Source organism: Peromyscus leucopus, chromosome 20, assembly GCF_004664715.2.
Source record: "Peromyscus leucopus breed LL Stock chromosome 20, UCI_PerLeu_2.1, whole genome shotgun sequence".
Classification (NCBI taxonomy): Eukaryota; Metazoa; Chordata; class Mammalia; order Rodentia; family Cricetidae; genus Peromyscus; species Peromyscus leucopus.
The window spans coordinates 41,779,243-41,800,809 of NC_051080.1; the positions used below are offsets into that span (position 1 = coordinate 41,779,243).

Sequence of the window (21,567 nt, forward strand, 5' to 3'; positions counted from 1 at the left end):
GGTCAATACAGGGAAACAGAAACACATGGAAAGACACACAGACACAGTAAAGACAGTCAGGGATGGCCACACATTCATACACCTGAACAGACAAAAAGATCCAGTGGCAACTATGGATCCCAGACACTGGATCAGCAGCCACGTCTGAGCTCTCCTGTGTGTCTAAACAGAGTGCCTGAGCCAGGCAGACCAGGCGGCTTTCTAATGTGTTTCCTTTTGGGGTGGAGGTGTCAGCTCCTCTGAAGCGGCAGGCAGCAGTTCATCAAAGGGAGCCCTGGGGACCGGGATCGTCTGAGGTTGTGTGTCCCCTAGGAGTCCCCTGACTACCACACTCTTCCTCGCTCCAAGGGGCTCTGAGACCCCCGGTGTCTTGGGGTCTGGTCTCTGGGATCTTGGTGGAACCTCCAGAAATGTAGGGTATTCACTAGAGAAGACTGCTTGGGCGTGACCTTGAGCCAATAGGAAGTCTTTGTCGGCCAACAACTACACTGGTGTTCAGATCCCAGTGTGGCACTGAGCCTCTCTCAAGGTGGTGAGCTTTTAAGCACAAAACGCCTGTTCTGGTTGACATACTTCAGTTAACAAGAACAGTTAGCCAGAAGCAGAACTACCGCAGTAAAAAAGCAAGGTTAGTACATTTTGAGACTTTCCTAGAACTATGGATGGATTAGGCCTCTGTTTTAGTTTGGCAGGTGGTGCTGTCTAGGTGCTGAGTTTCACAGCCTGAATGGTACTTCCATCATGGAGTCAGTTGTGCTAAGGTCTGGGGGCCAGTTACATAAAGACTCCCTGGATATACTCAGGTCTAGGGTGACAGTTAACTGTCAGCCGAGACACTGAAACTGTCTACGGTCTTTTCCACCTCCCTTTTGCTTCAGAGAGGTCATCTGTCGGTTTAACAGAGGTTTCTGATAGGTCTGCCTAGGGTGGCTCTTGTAGCGTCGTGTTGGCAGTAAGCTCCTGGGCATGCCGAAGCTGCTCGTCTGCAGGTCACACTTTGGTTAGCAATGGTTCAGTGGACATACATTTTTTTTTTTAATGCAAAACCCCTTCCTTTTACAGTGTCCAAGCTGTCCTCCGCCTTTCTGTCTTCTAGTACTAAAATGACTGGTTTGCCCCACCCCGCTGCGCGGAGCTCTCCTCATGATCTTGCCTATGTCAGTAACTTACTTTTATTCTGCAGTAGTGGGGATCGAACCCAGGTCCTCCCTTAAGCATTCTGTCACTGAGCTATATCCCAGCCTTGCCCTTGTAGTTAAATTTTTTGTTAAAATGTTGACTATTAGGATCTGGGAGTGGAGAATGGTAGAGTGCTTGCCTGACATATTCAAAGCCATAGATTCAGTCTCCACGTACTATGATACTATACCCTGCCAAAACAAGAAGGGAGGAAAAGTTGGTTTGGACCGGAAGTTCAAGAGCTCAGATCTGTTTGGGGTGGAAGTTAAGGTGGCTTTTAAAATGACTCTAATCAGGATAACTCCCCAGGCACCCCAGAGGCTAACCTGATCTAGTTAACCCAGGTTTGTTTGTCTTCTAGGTGGTTCTAGATCCTGTCAGGATCACAGTCAGTGTTAACCATCACTCCCGAGTCCTACCAAAACAAACCTTAGTACTTCCTTAGTCTTAATTCTCTCCGCAGATGCTGAACAGAGCGGGATCCTCCCGACTTCCCCAGGGGCAGGCACTTGGCCCACGGAGCCATCCCTCTGGCCTGTCGGGTTTTGGATGCACTGAATGCATTGCCAATTAAGAAATTTTAACTGCAGCACGATATAACAACAGTATTTGCGAACGGGATGAAAACGTTTATCTAATTGGTTAAGATCGCCCTTTCTCTTCACTGATAAGGGAATTCTGCTTATGGATTTCTCTTGGATCTTTAGCAAACAGCTACAGAAGGAAAGCATCCTTTATATGTTAAAGAGTAAATATGCAATGGTTATAGTCTTTAAAGTGTTTTATTTTCCAAGTTCTTGCAAAAGGACGTTAGGGACTACCAGAGCTGTGGGTACGGTGTGTTTGAACACAACCTCACCTGTGCAGTACCAAAAGAGCGTGTGTGTGTGTGTGTGTGTGTGTGTGTGTGTGTGTGTGTGTGTGCGTGTTCTTTTTTATTTGTTTTTCAAGAGGGTTTCCCTGTGTAGCCCTGGAACTCCCTTTATAGACAAGGTTGCCTCGAACTCAGAGATCCACCTGCCTCTGCCTCCCGAGTGCTGGGATTAAAGACATGTGCCGCCGCCGCCGCCGCCAGCACCACCACCAGGCTAAAAATATATTTCTTATTTTAAAAGATTCATTTTTTATTATGTATATGGGTGATTTGCCTGCATATATGTATGCATACCATGTGCATTTCTGGAACCTTCAGAGAGCATTGGATCCCTGGAACTGGAATTACGGGTGGTAGGGTCTGGGAACTGAACGTGGGTCCTCTGCAGGAATAGTTGAACCATTTCTTCAGCCCCTGTCCAGCACATTTCTCGTTAATTACTTGGTCCTGCCCCTCCCCCCCCCTTGAAGGTATGTGCCACCACACCCAGTTGGTCCTGCAGTTTGAGGGTGTATAAAGATGTCTCAGCCTAAGAATAATAATCAGAACCAAGTCCATTCAAAGAAACTGGTTGGGATTGCTATTGCTGTCTTGGCGATTGGCTTCAGTTTTGTACTTAGTGGCTGCCAGTGGCTGGCTGGCAACTCCCTAGGAAAGCATTCTGAGCCTGCTGCCTCATACCAGCAGAACTGGATGAGGTATGAGAACAAGGTGTGGTGGCTTCTGTGTAATCAGTAGGCCAAAAATTGTTATTGAAAAGTGTATGTAGCTTCGTGGATACAGAATGTGTAGGTGTTGACTGGGATCCAAGCTCATAATCACTTTAGCTGAAACTACGAAGTCATCTGAAGTATGTGTGTGGGGGGCATGGTGGATTAGTTAGTGACTCAGTTTATCACTCAGGAAGCTCTGCCAGTAGCATAATGAATGTGGTGGGTTTCTCCGGAACCCAAACGGCCTGGTTGAGGGGACAAGGCCTTTGCATTTTAAACACTCTCCTGTTGACATGAGGTCTGGTCAGTGCAGCTGCCTCTTTAGTCCTTAAGCTTTTTCATAATTTGAGGTCCCCCCCCCCAGTGTTTCTCTGTGTAGTTCTGGCTGTTCTTCAACTCAGAGATCCACCTGCCTCTGCCTCCCGAGGGCTGGGACTAAAGGTGTGCACCACCACTGCCGGCTCCTCAGATTTTTCTTAACTGTCAGTTCTTCGCCAGGTAGTCTGACATTGTCAAGATTTCAAAGCATGTTACCGTATGGTGTTGGTGTCAGCGCCTTCCTGTGAAGTCTTTGGGCTGCGTGCCTCCCCAGCTGATGGGGTTTAATTCATTTTTGCTCTGAAGGGAACGTCAGTTCATTTGATTCTTTTCCCCTCTAGATCATTAGCTGTGATGTGATGCCGAGCCTGATTTCTGGATCCACAAACTGCGGATGCGTTAGTGAATGTGCACATTGCTGTCTTGGCGAGGCTGTCTGTCCATTTGTGTCCTTCTCCACTGGACTAATCCACAGCAGCAACAGTCACGTCCCTTCAGTTTCTTAGGCAAATAGGGTTTTGTAAATCTGATTGTTTGAGTTGAAATAGCAAATTTCAGAAATTTATTTCAATATAACAAAGACCATGTGAGGATCTTAATTTAAAAAGCACATTTGTGTTACAATTCTATACTTGTGTGTGTTTGTGTGTGTCTGTACACAGGCATGTGCGTGTGCCCGCCACTTGAGTGTGTGGAGCTTGGAAAACAGCCTCAGGTGTTGGTCCTCAGGCACCTCCTCCATTTTGTGTGAGAAAAGGTCTGGCATTGGCCTTGTAGCCCAGGTTAGCTGGCTGGGAGCTGTGTGGGATTGCCTGTGCTGCCTCTCTAACCTGGGATTGTAAGCATGCACCACTGTGTCTGGTGTTTTATTTGGTTCCAGAGACCTGAACTGAGGTTCTTATACTTGAAAAGAAGCGCTTGACTGAACTGTCTCCCCAGCCTCAGAGTTGAAACATTTTGTTTATAAAGACAAGTCAGGTTGAAAATTCAACTTGGATTCCATCTGCCCATTAAAGTTGAACCAGGCAAAAGATGCCATTGCCACTAACAGCTCTGGAGACATTTTTCTAAATATTGGGATGTAAAAATTACCCAATTATCTGAAAACAAAAGCAGGTTACAGTGTGTATTCAACCATTTTTCTGTGAATATTGCACATATACAGTAACGTGCACAGAATGTAAATAGGTCAACTGTCAAAGTAAATGTACATGTTTCCGCCACCAACATATGACATTCTTTTTAAAAATATTTATTTTGTTTTATGTCTATAAGTGTTTTGCCTGCCTGTATATATCCTTTCTCTCTCTCTCTCTCTCTCTCTCTCTCTCTCTCTCTCTCTCTCTCTCTCTCTCTCTCTGGTGTGTGTGTTGTGTGTGTGTGTGTGTGTGTGTGTGTGTGTGTGTATGTGTGCTCTGCATGTGTGCAGTATCCATGGGTGCTAGAAGAGGGCATTGGCTCCCCTGGAACATTACAGATGATTGTGAGCTGCTTTATGGGTGCTGGGAACCAAATCCAGGGCCTCTGGGAGAGCAGTTGATGCTCTTAACTGCTGAGCTACCTCTCTTCCCTGACTGTTTTCTTAATAGGTACCATAGAGATTAATCTGATTCTCTTTTTATTTTGTACACATTAATTGTTTTTATTCATCAGTATTCACAGTTGACAGTATGACTATAACTAAACTCTTCTGTATTACATTCATTTGTCATGTGTATATTTTTATGTGGCCTCAAGGTGCACATGTAGAGGTCAGAGCACAGGTTTGGGGGTTCATTCTCTCCTTCCATCCTGTGGGTCTTGGGAGCCAATCTTAGGTCATCGGGCTTCACGACAGGTGCCTTCACCTGCTGAGGTTCCTGGGTGGGGTCCTGCTCAGAGGTGTTGTATGCAGAGGTGGAGCTCAGTTCCTTCTGTGCTCTCCTTGGTCGAGCTCCTCTGTGTCACGTCTTCACTGTAGATGTCAGTGTTGGTTCTAAAGTTCGTACGTTTCGTTTCGGTGGCTGTCTTCCTAGGCTTTATGTTTTTAAGGTTCCTTTATTGCGGTTCTTTCTCTTCTCCCCAAAGACTGGACAGTCTCACTGTGTAGCTCTAGCTGGCCTGGAGCTCACTATGTAGAGAATGCATAGAGCTCCACCTGAGCTCCACCTGCCTCCACCTCCGGGGGCTGGGATCAAAGGCCATGGCATCACCGTGCCCTGCTTTATGGAGGGTCCTGAACAGTGCAGCGGCTTGTGAGTGGTCCGTGTGCTGTTTGAGGTCGGACATGTGATTTACACCTGAAAGCACTTTGGGCTCTGGAGAATGTGCAAGGGCCTACACACCATTAAGTAATGGGACAGAAGTTAAATTTATTTACCTATGGAAATACTCATTAAGAACAAGAAAAAAGCCAGGTGGTGGTGGCAGCAGAAGCCTTTATTCTCAGCACTAGGGAGGCAGAGCCAGGTGGATCTCTATGAGTTTGAGGTCATCCTGGTCTACAGAGCGAGATCCAGGACAGGCACCAAAACTACACAGAGAAACCCTGTCTCGAAAAACAAACAAAAAAGAACAAGAAAAAAAAAAGTGTGACAGCACAGGAATAATTGGTGCCCACCTCACTGAAAGAGATAAATCAAGCGAGCTAACTAAAAGAGCCAGGATGTGCAGCGAGGTCTTGGCATTGCGATTAGCTGTGGCCGTTACGTCGGCTGCTCCTGGCAAGTCTTAGCGCTATTGTCATTTGTGCTGATCGTTCATTCTGGGTCAGAACTGGTGACCTAGTGGCACGTCTTCTCTTTCAGGGGTTTCTTACCTGGTGTTCTTGGGCTTTAGCTTGTCTTTGGCCTTTCCTATCTGACGTGTTTAGTAGTTGCCATGACGAAATGTACCCCACCTCTTTGTTCTCATGGATACTCCTGTATTCATTTCCCCCTTGGGGCCACATTCCCGCCCAGCTATTGAGGCTTTATGTAGTAATATGGAGAAGACAAGTCAGACAGATTCTGTTAAGAAGATCTCACCCCTCAGAGAAGCACAGGGTGAGTCCTGTGAAGGAGGGCTCCCGGAAAGAACCACACCTTCCATGAACCTCCTGTGAGGCTGGTTAACTGCGTACAACCTCAGTGATGTGGGGAGGCTAGGCTGTTGTAAGTCTAGCGCCATTGTTAGCCCCTTAATACTGTGTATTACCCACCTCTGTATACGCATGACGTCTGACTTTAGGTAGTCCTTCGGGATGTCCAGGCTCCCTCCAACCAAAGGCTAAGAATGCCGTCAGCATCTGAGGCTTGTGATGAGATTCCCCGCTTGTCTCTCTCCACCCATGTACGTGGAAGTGTCTGCATTTAGTTTTGTTGTTCTGTCATTATAAAATTTAATGAAACCATTGCCACAGTGGAGCGTAGAATTTGGAGTCGTTCCTATTTGGCTCCAGAATAAACTCTTAGACCTTTGAGGTGAGAGTTGTGTGGTTTTGTTGTTGTTGTTGACAGTCATTTGGATGTGCAAGAAGCTCACCACTCTTCATATATATGAAATAAGCCCTTGTCTGTCCTAAAAAAAGTTTTTAAAAAATTTATTTCTGTGTCTTTGTGATGTAGTGTGTAGTGTGTAGTATGTGTGTGTGTGTGTGTGTGTGCGTGTGTGCGTGTGCGTGTGCCCATGCATGTGTGTGTGAGGGTGTGACACAGTATGTAAATAGGTCAGAGGTCAACTCAGGAGTCAGTTCTTTCCTGCCAGTGATCAAATCAGGTCATGAGGCCTTGATGCACTGGCAGGATGCCAGTGATGCCTCTCTACCTGCTGGGCCACCTCACCAACCCAGCCATTGATGTTATCTAAATCACTGCACAAAGTACAGGGACACTTGGAAGAGGTTGCCAAGCCTGGGCGGTGCCTGCCACGCAGAGACAGAATGAATGCGGTTGTGAAGCGGTAGGACTTGCCGAGAGAGGAGGGCACACCAGACCACCCGAGGAGAGTCGGACCAAGGCAGGAAGGTTGGAAACAGGGCAGGCATGAATAAGAGGAGGGTTAGAAGCCAGGTGGAGCAGTTGGCAGCGTAATTACTTGGCATGGCATCATGGAGGAGCTTGTGTCAGCCTCCCAAGGCGTCATTCCTGAGAGAGTGACAAGAGGCTGCCTCACCAGGCTTGCGGTCAGGCTTGTCTATTTCTCTTGTCACTCACTGTCTTTGCATCTGGTCACTTACTGTGTCCCTAAGGATTCTGGCTCTGTGGCACTCAGCACCTAAGACCACTCCAGATAACATGGAGTGACGGTCTCACAGAGATGTGAGCGTTAGACACAAGGTGGTGGAAACCTAATCTGTGTCAGCACGAGGCTCCAGAGAAGCGTCTCCTTGATGAGAGGGCTCTGACCACGTCACACCCTGGCCTTCAGGATTCTCCACCAGCTGGCAAACGGTCCCCTACTGCAGGGTGTCAGGAATTACTGTGACATGACTAAGGTAACTGGGTCTGTCTCCTGAGTCCGCATCTGCCTGATGCTGCTCAGCATTCACCCAGTACCCACATCCACCTTAGCCTTCCCTTGGGGGCTGTGACTCTCACCAAGTCCAGACATATTAACCAAAATAATTAATGTTTGTGCAAGCTAAAACATAAACTAAAATAGCTAGTGGAGGTGTAAATCAAAAGTAATTGTCATGTGGGGTCTGGAAAGTACTGCTAAGCTCTGTAAAAAGACAGGCGTTGTAGGACCATAAGTGCCCCTGGCACGGCTGTAACTGGGGTTTGTCTTTAAAAATATTGACCTTTGGCACCAAGAAATGTTTTGGAGGCATTAGCCTACTCTTGGTCTGGCTGTTAGTTTTTTATTTTTATTTATTTATTTTTTTGAGACAGGGTTTCTCTGTGTAGCCCTGACTGTCCTGGAACTGGCTCTGTAGACCAGGCTGGCCTTGGATGCACAGAGATCATCCTGCCTCTGTCTCCTGAGTGCTGGGATCAAAGGCGTCTACCACTGCCGAGACTGTGAGATCCTGTCTTTAAAAAGAAAAAAAGTTGGGGTTGGAGATTTAGCTCAGTGGTAGAGCAAGGCCCTGGGTTCGGTCCTCAGCTCTGGGGGGGGGGGGGGGCGGGGGAGTAGGGCTAGGGATGAGGATCAGGTGGCCAAGTGCTTGCCTCCTGTGGATTTGATCCCTAGGACTCTGGAGGGGTGGGAAGTAGTAAATTCAAGGCCAGCCTGGGCTGTGTGAGACCCTTTTTCAACCCCCCCAAGCCATTAACCTTGTAGTGTCTATTTAATCATGTATGTGTGTGTGTTTGGGAATTGCTGTCCCCATCAGATTGCATCTGACAATTTGGAAAATAGAGGAAGGGGAAAAAAAATCCTAGTCCTTTAACAATCCTGAAAGAATCTCTAGAGATTGTCATATTAAACAATTCTGCAGTGGCTGTTTACCCACCAACTCTGAATCTCTTCTATGGTGGATACTTCCAAACAATAGGATGTGCCTTTAGTTCATCTTAGTAAAAGGCCTTTTCTCTCCATTTTGAGAAGAGTAAAACAGAGCACACTCCATGTTTCTGAACTTGGGTGTGGGGTGTAGGGATGCCGGAGACGGTGAACCCAGAGATAATGAAGTTACACATGTCAGCGGAAGATGGGAAGCCAGGTTTGGGATTAAGTTCCTGACAAGTCCCCTCTGCAGTCTAACTTTATGATTTGAGCAGTGTTTTTAACCTTCGAGCCTCAGCTTTCTCCTCTGTACAATGGGATTGTTTTTGCATTGCTCTAATTAACTCAAGAGGGTTTGTAGGGCTTTGACAATCCACATAAAGTGCTTAATGGTGTGTCGGAGTGTTGTTCCCTTAATCACGGTGTGTGGTACTGATTTTTAAGATAGACACAGATAATGATGAGTAGAGAGTGGGGGTGTTGGGTTTGAAGCCCCACTGATTTTTTTTTTTTTTTTTTTTTTTTTTTTTTGGTTTTTCGAGACAGGGTTTCTCTGTGTAGCTTTGCGCCTTTCCTGGAGCTCACTTGGTAGCCCAGGCTGGCCTCGAACTCACAGAGATCCACCTGGCTCTGCCTCCCGAGTGCTGGGATTAAAGGCGTGCGCCACCACGCTGGGCTGAAGCCCCACTGATTTTAAAGGCACTGTCCTCAGCAGAAGTGAGCCCAGGCGTCTGCGTCTGTCTTAAACCATTTCCCCATACCTTTTAAAGGATTGTATATTAGTTATAAAATTCCATGACCAAGGCGACCTGAGGAAGAGAGGTTATTTAGGCTGTGTTTCCAGAGGGATAAAGCTCATCATGGTGGGAAAGCATGGCATATTTGCAGGTCAAAGTAGACAGAGAATGAATGGCTGAGACCTTTTCAAGTTCACTCCTGTGGCATGCTTTGTTACGCAGGGCCAGATCTCCTAAACCTCCACAAACAATGCTGCTAACCGAGGAGCAAGTATTCAAATACTGAAGGCTGTAAGGGACATTTCTCTCTCAAGCCACTACAGATTGTGCCTGTGTGCGTGTCCCTGTGCACATGTGTGGGTTAGAACCTGACATGGAGGTTCCCTCATTGTTCTCCGTCACTGAACCTGACACGCACTGATGGGCTAGATTGGCTGGCCAGGAAGTTTCAGGGACCTGACCATCCATCACCTACTGCATCCCCCCACTCCTATTGCTTTTATTTGTGTTCCGTGTGTGTGTGTGTGTGTGTGTGTGTGTGTGTGTGTGTGTGTGTGCGCGTGTGTGCGTGCGCGCGCGCATGCACTCACAAGAGTGTAGGTATGTGTGTGTAGGTGCACATAATGATAGCCTGAGTCCAACTTTCAAGAGTTGACTCTCCTTCCGTGTGGGTTTTGGGGATTTAACTCATTGATAATATCAGGTTTGATGACAAGTGCTTTTACTGAGCCAGTTCGCCAATCCGCCATTGGAGGTCTGACCAGCTGAGCCTTCCCCCCAGCTTAGCTGCCTCCGAGTTGGCCAGCTCTCTGGAGGGGGGGCGCTTTGCACACTCACTCAGCTGCAGACATGAAGCACCATGGGTGGTCTGCATCTCTGCCCTGGGTGTCTTACCTCCCTTTCTTCTCCTACAGATCATCAATGCTGTGGTCCTGCTGATTCTCCTGAGCGCCCTGGCAGATCCTGATCAGTATCACTTTTCAAGCTCTGAACTTGGAGGGGAATTTGAGTTCATGGATGATGCCAGTAAGTACGTCAGATAACAGCTGGTGATATTTTAGAATTTCTTGGGACAAGGAGTCTGACTGTCTGTCTTTTCTGTTAAATTACAAATATTGATTCAAGGGCCTATTTGAGCTGCTATTTTAACTTTATTTTCTTTCCATCATTACAAATCAAATCAGCAAATACTTATGTGCTGCCCATGCTCTGCCTCTGTTCTTAAGGACTATGGTTTTCCACATCTTATGTGAGTATCCTTTTCCTCTATTTTATGAAGGAGTCTCATGTATTCTATATCGTTCAGGTTTGTCTCAAATTCAGTGTCCCAAGGCTGACCTTGAAGCCCCTGGTCTTCCTGCCTCTACTTCCAAGTGCTGATACATGTACTTTTATGCCAAGTTGGAATTTATACATTTTAAAAACTATCACTTTCTCACAGACTTTTTGAGGCCCGATTTCATGTGGCTTAAGCTGACCTGGAACTTTGTATTTAGCAAAAACTAACCTTGAGCTTCTCCTGACCCTTCAGTCTCTATCTCCTGAGGCTGGGATTTATACACATACACTACCACATCGAGCTTTGTCTTAGACTTGGGCTTTTTGTGGAGGAGAATACACAAATGGCAGGGAGAAAGGTGAAAAGGAGAATCCATCGCTGGGTATTCTGACAGCCCCAGGAGTTGCCTTCCTCCCGGGAGGAGATTGTTGCTGGTTAGTTGGTAAGTTTGAAGCCTTTCCCCAGCAATGGAGTCAGGCATGAGGCTGAGTGGGCATGAATGGCCGGCCCAGGATACCTGGAGCACAGACCTTGTATTCTCAGTCCTGCTGGGTCTTGGCTAAGTGGCGGGCAGTGCTATGCATTACCCCGCCAGGAGGTTGGGCAAACTTCATATGAGTCTAAGAAAGTGTGGCCGGGAGGAAAATGGTGTGGGGAGGGCGGGGAGGATGGGGAGGGTGGCGCCAGCTGAGAGGATTTAGTTTTGAGAAACCATGAGGAATTGAAAGAGTGGTGAGTGTTGTGGGTTTGAAATTTTTATGTATATGGTTGTTTTGCTTGCACGTATATCTGTCTACCACAAGTGCCGGGAGGTCAGAGGAGGGCATCAGAGCCCCTGGAACTGGAGTTACAGATGATTGTGAGCCGCCATGAGTGCTGGAAATCAAGTCCAGGTCCTCTGGAAGAGCAGCCAGTGCTCTGAGCTGCTGAGCCATCTCTCCGTCTCCTAAGTGTTGTGGATTTTATTTTCAAAGTGAAACAAGTAAATGCATGAACTGGTGTGTATAGCAAGGAAGATCCCTTTTGTTGCTGTGTGGCTTTGAGCATAGCCTAGGATTCTGGTCTTAGGGACATTTCTCTCTAGTGAGGAAGCACGGAGGGGGGGCGGGGGGGGTAGGCTTGGACAGAAGTTGGTGAGAGGCGACAATCAAAGATGACATCTCTTCAACTTGACTAGATGACTCCTGTCCACAGGGGTGAGAAAAGCTGGCGAACCTATGATGAACGCTAGGTTTTGACATTAGATGTGTAGGCTCTGAAGACAGAAGGGCTCTGTCCGAATGCCAGTTATACTGAGGGTGCTGGGTGCTCACTCTGAGCTCATTACTAACCTTTGTTTATTGAAAAGTAGAGGAAATAATTGTATCTAGCACAGACAGGGTGTGAAAGCACCTAGGATGGGATCTGTAAAACGCACCCTTGCTGGGAGCGTAAACAGATCTGCTGTGATTGAAGCATGTGAATTAGTGTAAGCTGAGACATAGAAATGAGGAGGGGTCTGGGTTGAGACACACCCTTGCCCTGGATGGGAGAGGTGAGAAAGGAGTCCCAGCACAGCTTTCTGAAGGTCCGACTGGAAGAGGTCAGGAGAGCCAGAGGGCGCTCAAGCGCCTTCCGCGTTTTCTGCCACCGTTGTCTCTTCTCGGGTTATCTGACCCTAGAAGGCAGGAGGCTGAGGCAGAAGGATCAGAAGTTCAGGGCTACTCTCAGCCACATAAGAAGTTCAAGGCTGGCTTTGAGCTGCAGAAGACCCTATCTCCAAAAAAATAATAAATAAATACATTAATTATTTAATATAAGTAGCCAGAGCTTTGATATCAAGGTTGGACTTTGTCAGACACAGATGGAATTCCTTTATATTTCTTCCTTTTCTTTTTTTTACTTTTTTTAAAATGTGGGAGCAGATTTATTTATGAGTGCTCTGTCTGTATGTACACCCACATGTCAGAAGAGGACATCCTGTTCTCATTACAGATGGCTGTGACCCACCATGCGGTTTGCTGGGAATTGAACTCAGGACCCCTGAAGAGCAGCCAGGGCTCTTAACCGCACCTCTTTACATTTCGTAACACAGGGTCTCACTGTGTAGCTCTGGCTGGCTGGAGCTCACAGAGACCTGCTTGCCTCTCTCTGCCTCTGGAGTATTGGGATTACAGATGTGTACCCCCATGCCCAGCTGACAATGTCTGGTTGACTTTTAAAGATAAGTGTCCTTCAGCATAAAAAAAGAAACTACACACCAATTTCCCTGATGAACACAGATGTAAAAGTTCTCGATAAAATACTTGCAAAGTGATTTCAACAACACACAAAAATATCGTGTATCACCATCCAGTAGGTTTCAAGCTAAAGATGCAGGAGTGGTTCATCATATGCAAACCAATAAATTACATTTCTGAAGATGTAGACAAATTAAATATCACTTCATAATAAAAGCTCCAAAGAAACTAGGAACAGAAGGACTGTACCTCGCCGGGCGTTGGTTGCGCATGCCTTTGAGCCAGGCGGATCTCTGTGAGTTCAAGGCCAGCCTGGGCTACCAAGTGAGCTCCAGGAAAGGCGCAAAGCTGCACAGAGAAACCCTGTCTCGAAAAACCAAAAAAAAAAAAAGGACCGTCCCTTAACATAATAAAAGCTCTAGCTAACAAACCTGTAGCCAACATTATATAAAGTTATATAAATGGAGAAAACCTGAGAGCATTTCCTCTAAAATTATGGATGAGACAAGGATGTGGACTCTTCATTCTTGTTTAATATAGTGCTTGAATTCTTAGACTGAAATAAAGCAAGATAAATCAATAAAATGGGTATGGATAGAAAAGGAAGAAGCTGAATTACCCCCAATTTGCAAATGGTATGATTCTTTATTAAATGACTCTAAAAGTTCTACAAAAATGAGACCCAGTAAACACTTTCAGTAAAGTAGTGGGACACAAGATCAACACTGGAAATTAGGGCCTTGTTTTATGGACTGGAGAAATGGCTCGGCCATCAAGAGCATGGAAAGTGAAAGCTCCGTTCAGTTCTCAGCACCACACAGGAGCTCACACTGGCTGTAACTCCAGTTCCAGGGGATCTGACACATTCCGGCCTCTGCAGGCACTTTGAGCACACGTGGTGAATATAAATTCATGAAGGCATGCATACACATAAAAAATATTCTAAAAATTAAAAAAAAAGCTAAGTGTCCTTCACTGTTTCCAATCCAGGAGTCTCTAAGGTAATGGAGGTTAGGAGATTTTAAATGATACATTGTGGTCTCTTGGTGCAGGATCACTCTGTGGGCCTTGTCAGGGGCTGGGCTGGGCAAACACTGCCTGACAGGAGAGGCTTTGCTGGTGCTTACGGCTGAATAAGAATTATTTCGTGAAGTCCTGAGTACTCCAGTGTGTTTGAGGTTTCTCACATGTTCCACACATTTGAAAAGACTGAGTGAATAGTGTATAATCACTATTAAGAATGATTTAAGCCCAACGGTGGTTGGGTACACCTTTAATCCCAACACTTGGGATGCAGACACAGGCAAATCTGTGAGTTCGAGACCAGCCTGGTCTATAGCGTGAGTTCTGGGACAGCCAGGGCTACACAGAGAAACCCTATCTCAAAAATGGAGGTGGGGGGAGCACACAAAATAAATAAATAGATGAATAATGAATAAATGAATGATTTAATATCATGAGGCTAAGAAGGAATAGGAGAGCAGGTATTCATTTGAATTTAAAAAAAAAAAAAAACTTGTTTCAGTTGCTGTGGTGGCACATGCCTTTAATCCCAGCACTTGGGAGGCAGAGGTAGGTGGATCTTTATAAGTTCAAGGCCAGCCTGGTCTACAGAGAGGTCCAGGACAAGCTCCAAAGCTACAGAGAAACCCTATCTTGAAAAAAAAACAAAAACAAAACAACAACAACAAAAAAACCTTGTTTCTTCTTAGTGTTTATTTTCTATATGTTTTGATCCCCTTTTAAAATAAACTGGTTGGTGAGCTGGGCCTAATAGGTTCAGGTCCATAATCATAGCTACCCCAAAAAGGCTGAGGCAGGAAGATTGCAAGATTGGAGTTTGCCCAGGTAACTACTTAATGAGGCTTGTCTCCAAACACAAGGCTGGAAAGGAAGCTCATTGGTAGCATGCTTGCCTGGTGATGTGCAGGACTCTGGTTTTGGTCCTCAGTACTACACAGGGCCGGTGGGCCGGGACACTGATTTTGTAGGTCAGAAGTTACTGTACCAGACAGGCCTTTAAGTCTTTAAACCCGGAGACTAGAGTTAAAAGTCACTGAGATTGTTCAGCCAGTTGTGACATTATAATTGAAAATTCTGTAAGTTAATAGAGCTATTTTGGAACTGGAGAGATGGCCTAGGGTTGAAAGCTTTTACAGGGGATCTGGATTTGGTACCCAACATACACATGATAGCTTCTAACCATCTGTGTGGTACTTTTGCTCAGGTGAGACGTCTGGTAGAAGATAATCAAAATAGGGAACTGGAATCCCTCCTTATTGGAGAATCCATTAGGATAAAGAAATAGAGGGATTTTCCTCACCTTAACACATAGCTTTCAGGCATTTCTGTTAAAAATATTAATCATATATACTTATCATTTATAAATTTTTCATGTTATCAAAAACATTGACAAATGGAATGGATTGGCCGGAAAATAAACATCCATCGATTCTCAGGCTCCTTCGATTCTCAGCCCTGAATCCATTTATCTGTGCACCTTTTAAGTCATGTGATTCCATAGTCAGCACATTTAGCACCTTGACTACATTTTGATTCATTTCTTTCTTTTTGGGGAGGGGGGGTTGTTTCAAGACTGTTTTGTTTTTTTGGTTTTCAAGACAGGGTTTCTCTGTGTAATCTTGGCTCTAGCTGTCCTGGAACTTGTACCGTAGCCCAGGCTGGCCCCGAATGCACAGAGATCCACCCTGCCTCTGCCTCCCAAGTGCTGGGATCAAAGGGATGCGCCACCACTACCTCACTGATGCAGTATGTATTTAAGGATAGATTTGCTTTTTCAGATTTTCTATACCAAAGAAAATTATCCAGACACTTGTTAAAGGTGTGAAAGACTTTAATTCAAGAGGGAATCTAAAGCTGGGCGTGGTGGTACAGGCCTGTAATCCCAGGACTTGGGGAGGCTGAGGCAGGAGGGGGTGTGTCTTTCAGGCCCACTAGGAGTAAATGTTAGTAAGACATTGTTTCAAAAATACAAGTGATGACAGGCAGTGGTGGCACATGCCTTTAATCCCAGCACTCAGGAGGCAGAGCCAGGCGGATCTCTGTGAGTTTGAGGCCAGCCTGGTCTAAAAAGAGAGATTCAAAGACAGGCACCAAAAATGCACAGAGAAACCCTGTCTCGAAAAAAAAAAAAAAGAAAAGAAAAATACAAGTGAGCTGGGTTCCTGCCCGTTTCCTCTGTAGTTCACATGTGTGAAATATGAGCTTAGGCAGGTCCAAAGAAATGCAAAGTGGACTAGTAGGTGCCAGGAGCAGTGAAGTGGAGAATGACTGTGAATGAGTATTGGAGATTGGTTTTGGAAGAATGGAAGTATTTTGGCCCCTGTGGTGATGGCCACGAAGCTTTATGAATGTACTAAAGCCATGAGCTTACACATGTTAATTTTTTTTTTGTTGTTTTTTTTTTTTTTTTTTTTTTTTTTCCGAGACAGGGTTTCTCTGTGTAGCTTTGCACCTTTCCTGGAACTCACTCTTTAGCCCAGGCTGGCCTTGAACTCACTGGCTCTGCCTCCCGAGTGCTGGGATTAAAGGCGTGCACCACCACCACCACCACCACCACCACCACCACCACCACCACCACCCGGCTACACATGTTAATTCTTTAGCAATCCCCTCCTCTGAGTTGCCCTCCATTTGTTCCCAGAATTCCTCCCTCTCTTCCCATCCATAATAGCTAATTATCGACTTGAGAACAAAGACAACATCCTGTTAATTTTTGCAGCTTATCATAAACTAGGTTAAACCTACTAGTATTCATTAGGTAAATGTTGTTTTAAAGCATAAAATTAGCAAGTTACAAAATCCCTCTTTGGGGTGAATTTTATATTTCAATGAGAAGTTATAAACAATCAACAAATTTAGAGTATTTGACTCTTCTGTTCCGGCGATGAAATTAGTATCTTACTGCTTGTTCCTCCCTGATCTTTCACCCTCTGCAGCCCCCGGAGTAGGGTGTAAGCCTAGGGCTTTTAGTCTTCACCATGAGGTTTGAAGGGTTTGCATTTTCTTCTGAGGAGCTACATACCATTGAAAGCTCAAATAATAATAGCTCCCTACACTTTGTGATGACTGATACTGTTTGTTTTCGTGTGCGGTGGTGCCAGCAATGTGGCCAGAAATTAGAGAAGACCTAGATGTAAAAGGAGTCTGATGAAACAAGATATGGGAACTTGAACCTACATAGTGAGTTAGTTGCCAGCCTTCTGGGAGTAAACAGTCCGGAGGTGGCGGGAACAGAATTAGATGATTTGAACACGGGCATTTCAGGTAGCTTTTATGTGCCTGTTCTGTCTCCGTGACTAATTGAGTTCAGGAAACATTTTCTAATTGCCTCTTGTACCTGTGGTATAGCTTTTCTTAGGATCCTTTTCAAATTAGAACTGCATAATTAAAGCAGGAATGTAATTTAGGAAACAGTTTGATATAGTGTGCTCTGATGCTGAGGTGGGGAGGCTACTATGCAAAGAGTAGTCCTGGCATTGGCCAGAGCTATTATTGATCATGGAGTCCCGTTATTAGATTAGGGTCAACGGTTGGATGGCTTGTGCTTGGGATTGAACCCACGGGCTTGTTCACATTAGGCAAGCACTCTACTACTGAGCTGTCCTGTGAATCCTAGGGAGGAATGTACTTTGACTCCTCAGAGTGACTCTTATTTACTGTTGACACTGTATTATTTCCATGGGTTGGTAGATGTGCTGGATTACTGGAAATGGTATGTAGCCCATTTTCATCTTACCTGCTCTGTGTTATGACTTACAATTTGAGTCTACATAAGCTTCTTCGAGTACTTGGGATATAGCCAGTTTGTGCAGAATAGTTGGAAGAAGTACTTACAGAAATAGGATTTCCAAAATTTCCCCATCTCTAACTTATGTGAGTGCTATAGTGTACTTCATTACATGGATTTTATTTTTACCTTTTAAATTTCCTTGGATTTATGTTCTTTGATAAAGATATAAATTATGAAGTTTGAACCTATGACTCTTATCAAGGGGATGGATGGAGTATGCCCCCCCCCAGGATGTACCACTGTTCTTACTAAGGTTTGTATAGTGTATATTAATATTTTCATTTCTTGAATAAAGCTTTTTAGTTTACTTTCCTGTCTGAATACTTATTATTTGTCACTCTAAAGATCTTGGAAATAGTCAGAGAATATTCTATAATGGGCTGTGTGGTGATATTGTGTCCCCCCAATATATTGTGCACCCTAATAAACTTATCTGGGGTCAGAGGACAGAACAGCCACTAGACAGACATAGAGGCCAGAAAATGGTGGCGCACACACCTTTAATCCTAGCCTTCTGGAGGCAGAGATCCATCCAGATTTCTGTGAGTTCAAAGCCACACTGGAAAGAGGCAGGCATGGTGACACATGCCTTTAATCCCAGGAAGTGATGGCAGGAAGCAAAAAGGTATATAAGGCGTGAGGACCAGGAACTAGAGTTTTGAGGCTTTTAGCAGCAGTTCGGCTGAGATCCATTCGGGTGAGGACTCAGAAGCTTTCAGTCTGAGGAAACAAGATCTGTTGAGGAATTGGCAAGGTAAGGTTGGCTGTGGCTTTTTGTACTGTTTTTCTGATCTTCCAGCATTCACCCCAATATCTGGCTCCAGGTTTGTTTTTATTAATAAGACCTTTTAAGATTTGTGCTACATAAGGCACCCAACTTGTCAGTACTAATTCTCGAGAAAGCCTTTGCCTGTGGCCTTGCAGTCCCCAGCTCAGGCCCAAGCTGCACTCGGCTGGTTGTGATGGCGCACACTGGTAGGATTTGCTCAAGGAGGCAGAGGCAGGAGGATCCCGAGTTTGAGGCCAGCCTAGGAAGCTTGCTGAGAAGCTCCGGCCTGGGCTGAGCCACAAACAGTGGCGGTGGGACCATGGAGGCAGAGGCTGCTGCTCCGAGTTGCCAGCTGCTTCTCATCGTGTTGATGGCAGCAGCAATGTTGTTACTGGGGATGAAAGGTTTACCGCTGCTTGTTCAGAGAGCAATTGCCAGGACCATCATGTTACAAGAAAGCATCAGTTTGGAGAAGTTTGGCGAGGCAGGTGGCAGGGAGAAGAAATTGCTGTGAAGATATTCTCTTCTAGGGAGGAACGTTTGTGGTTCTGAGAAACAGACATTTATCAGACTGATTGCTCCAAACCACAGAGGAGGTACAAAAAAAAAAAATCTGCAGGGAACCATGACCATGCCTAACAGCAACTTTGAAATCTTCAAAAGGATGTTGGGATCCCACAATGATGATTCCACGTGAACTATGATAAAGCCATTAAGCTGATTAACACCACCTAAAGATCTGCTTTGGACTACAAACTGCTCAGGACAATTTAGAGATGATTCAGCCTCATAGACTACTCAACAAGTACTTGAGACAAGCCTTGCACTTTTGCCTTATGCAGAGACTGGACAACAAACGATACAGCTAACTCTGCCAGGACTTGACACTGATCCCCAAATTTTCTTTTCAGGATTCCCTGAAAGATGCCTTCACCCTCAGATAGCAGGAAGTAATTTTAACACAATGCCGTGGGTTTTGGCCGTTCAATGGCTTATAGATAATCGTCATTGTTTACGATGGTTGGTTACAAATTGTTAATTGTTAATGGTCCAAAAAAAAATTCTAAACAAAGGAGATTAGATACAGGGTTCTTGTTTGAAAAAAAGAAATATACAGGGTTCTTGTTTTAAAAAAAAAAAAAAAGAAAAGAAAAAGGAGGATATAGAAAAGGGTAGATCATTAAATCTACTCTGAAAAAAAAGGGAAGATATAGAAATGATAAGATAAAAGGTAGAATTTTGTATCTACTCAGGATATGATAAGATAAAAAGGGAGATTATTGAATCTTTTTTTGGAGGGGGGGCGTTGAGACAGGGTTTCTCTATATAGTTTTGGTGGTGCCTGTCCTGGATCTTGCTCTGTAGACCAGACTGGCCTCCAACTCAGAGAGATCTGCCTGGCTCTGCCTCCTGAGTTCTGGGATTGAAGGCACTGCCCAAAACTACATTTTCTTATTAAATATACAGAAGGTCTCCCCTCCTCTCCCTTCCCTCCCCTCTCCTCTCCCCCCTTTCCTCACAGTGGAGTTAGGCAGCCCAGCAGGGGGACCGATGATGTGCTCTGGGGCCTTTCTCCTGATTTTGCATTGGGCACCTCAGCATGGGGGTGGGGGCTTCCGACTAACCCAGGCCCTTCTCAATCCAGTCAAATTGGCAATCAAGATTAACCACTATGGCAGAATTAGTCACAGGCCAGACTTTTGGTGCACACGATCTCAGAAGCCCTCATTTTTTACTCTGTTTAGTAAGAACAGCATCTACTCAGCTGGGAAGGATACTTCAGTGCCCTCAGCATTAGGACTTAGCGGCGTGGCTGCACCATATGCTAAAGATACAGGCTTTCTGGATAAAGAAGTGTCTGGCTAGTACCTTCGGGCACCATTCCAGACCAGTTGTGCAGTAAGAGTATGTGAGTGTCTTGTTTTTTAGTAGCCATGTTATGAAAAGCAACAAGAAAACAAGATTAGTTGCAATGATTATAATCAGTATAAATGCCATTAATAAGGTATTTTACATCCTCAGAACTGAGTCTGGAGCTTCTCACTGTGTGTGCCCAGTGCCCACATGTTGCTGCTAGAGGGGCATTCCTCACCTGGATGATGGTGGTAGCAAACAATGTAGTGTCCTCTTACCTGAAGGGAAATCAGCAACCACCAGAAACAATTAGAATAAGATTGATAATTCCACACATGGGGGACTGTACCAGCTGGGATGCTTGGGGAAGCTTTCCAAAGAGGTGGTTTTGCCTGGGGCCTACGTCAGTGAGAAGGGAATAGTGAAAAAGACTGCAGGCATGAGGCCTAGTGGACAATGACGTCTGAACATGGTTATGTGATGTAGCTGGCCCGACTGGGGGAGTGAGGTGAGAGGTGGAATCACTTGACTTTGGACATCAGGGTGTTGAAAAGAAACTGAGATTTTTCATTTTAAATGAATGAGTAAAGTATGAAAAGTTTTATATGCATGAGTGTATAAGATGCAGATGGACACCTGTGTGATATAGGATGACTGACGATGAGTATTTATAGTTAGTGGACCAGAAGGCCAGCTTTGGTATCTGTAACCAGTATCTCTGCCACAGCCGATACAGTCGCTTAGGGTTTAGAGAGACCATCTGGGCACTTGTTAGCTCTCATGGTTCATGCAGCATAAAGTTTTCACCTGGGGTTGGTTTTAACCAGAATAACTTGGAAGAGAAACTCAGTGTATTCAGTAGTGGATCTGATTGTGTCCTTTGACCTCTCCCCAGATATGTGCATTGCTATCGCAATCTCTCTCCTCATGATCCTGATATGTGCAATGGCTACTTACGGAGCATACAAGGTAAGTGGCTGCAGTGAGTACCAGACCTTTCCTTAGGCCCTTCCACCAAAGCAGTGGTTCTCAACCTTCCTAATGCTGCAATCCTTTAATACAGTTAGTTCCTCATGCTGTGGTCACCCCCAACCATAAAATTGTTTTCACTGCTAGTTTATAACTAATTTTGCTACTGTGACGAATCATGATATAAATATCTGTGTTTTCCGCTGGTCTTAGGCGACCTCTATGAAAGGATCATTTGACCCCACAGGGGTCACGACCCACAGGTTGAGAACTACTGCATTAGAGTAGCCTATGGGATTACCTGTTCAGAGTGTGGGGTTATTCATAGTTTTCTGCAAGAAACTTTAGAAATCTCTAATACCTCCCTCGTGGTACTAGGAAAGCTGGGGAAGCAACGTTATCATGAACACTGGCCATTTTTGCCTGACTGCCCCAGC

The 21,567-nt window shown here is 45.2% G+C and overlaps 1 protein-coding gene across 1 annotated transcript in view; it reads left to right on the plus strand.

Moving 5' to 3' along the window:
* Window positions 1-21,567, plus strand: part of Laptm4b (lysosomal protein transmembrane 4 beta) — a 64,498-nt gene that overhangs the window by 26,246 nt on the left and 16,685 nt on the right. The window contains exons 2-3 of the mRNA XM_028884459.1: window positions 10,142-10,253; window positions 21,057-21,130. Of these exons, the coding sequence (XP_028740292.1) occupies window positions 10,142-10,253; window positions 21,057-21,130 (186 nt within the window). The remainder of the gene's footprint in view (window positions 1-10,141; window positions 10,254-21,056; window positions 21,131-21,567) is intronic.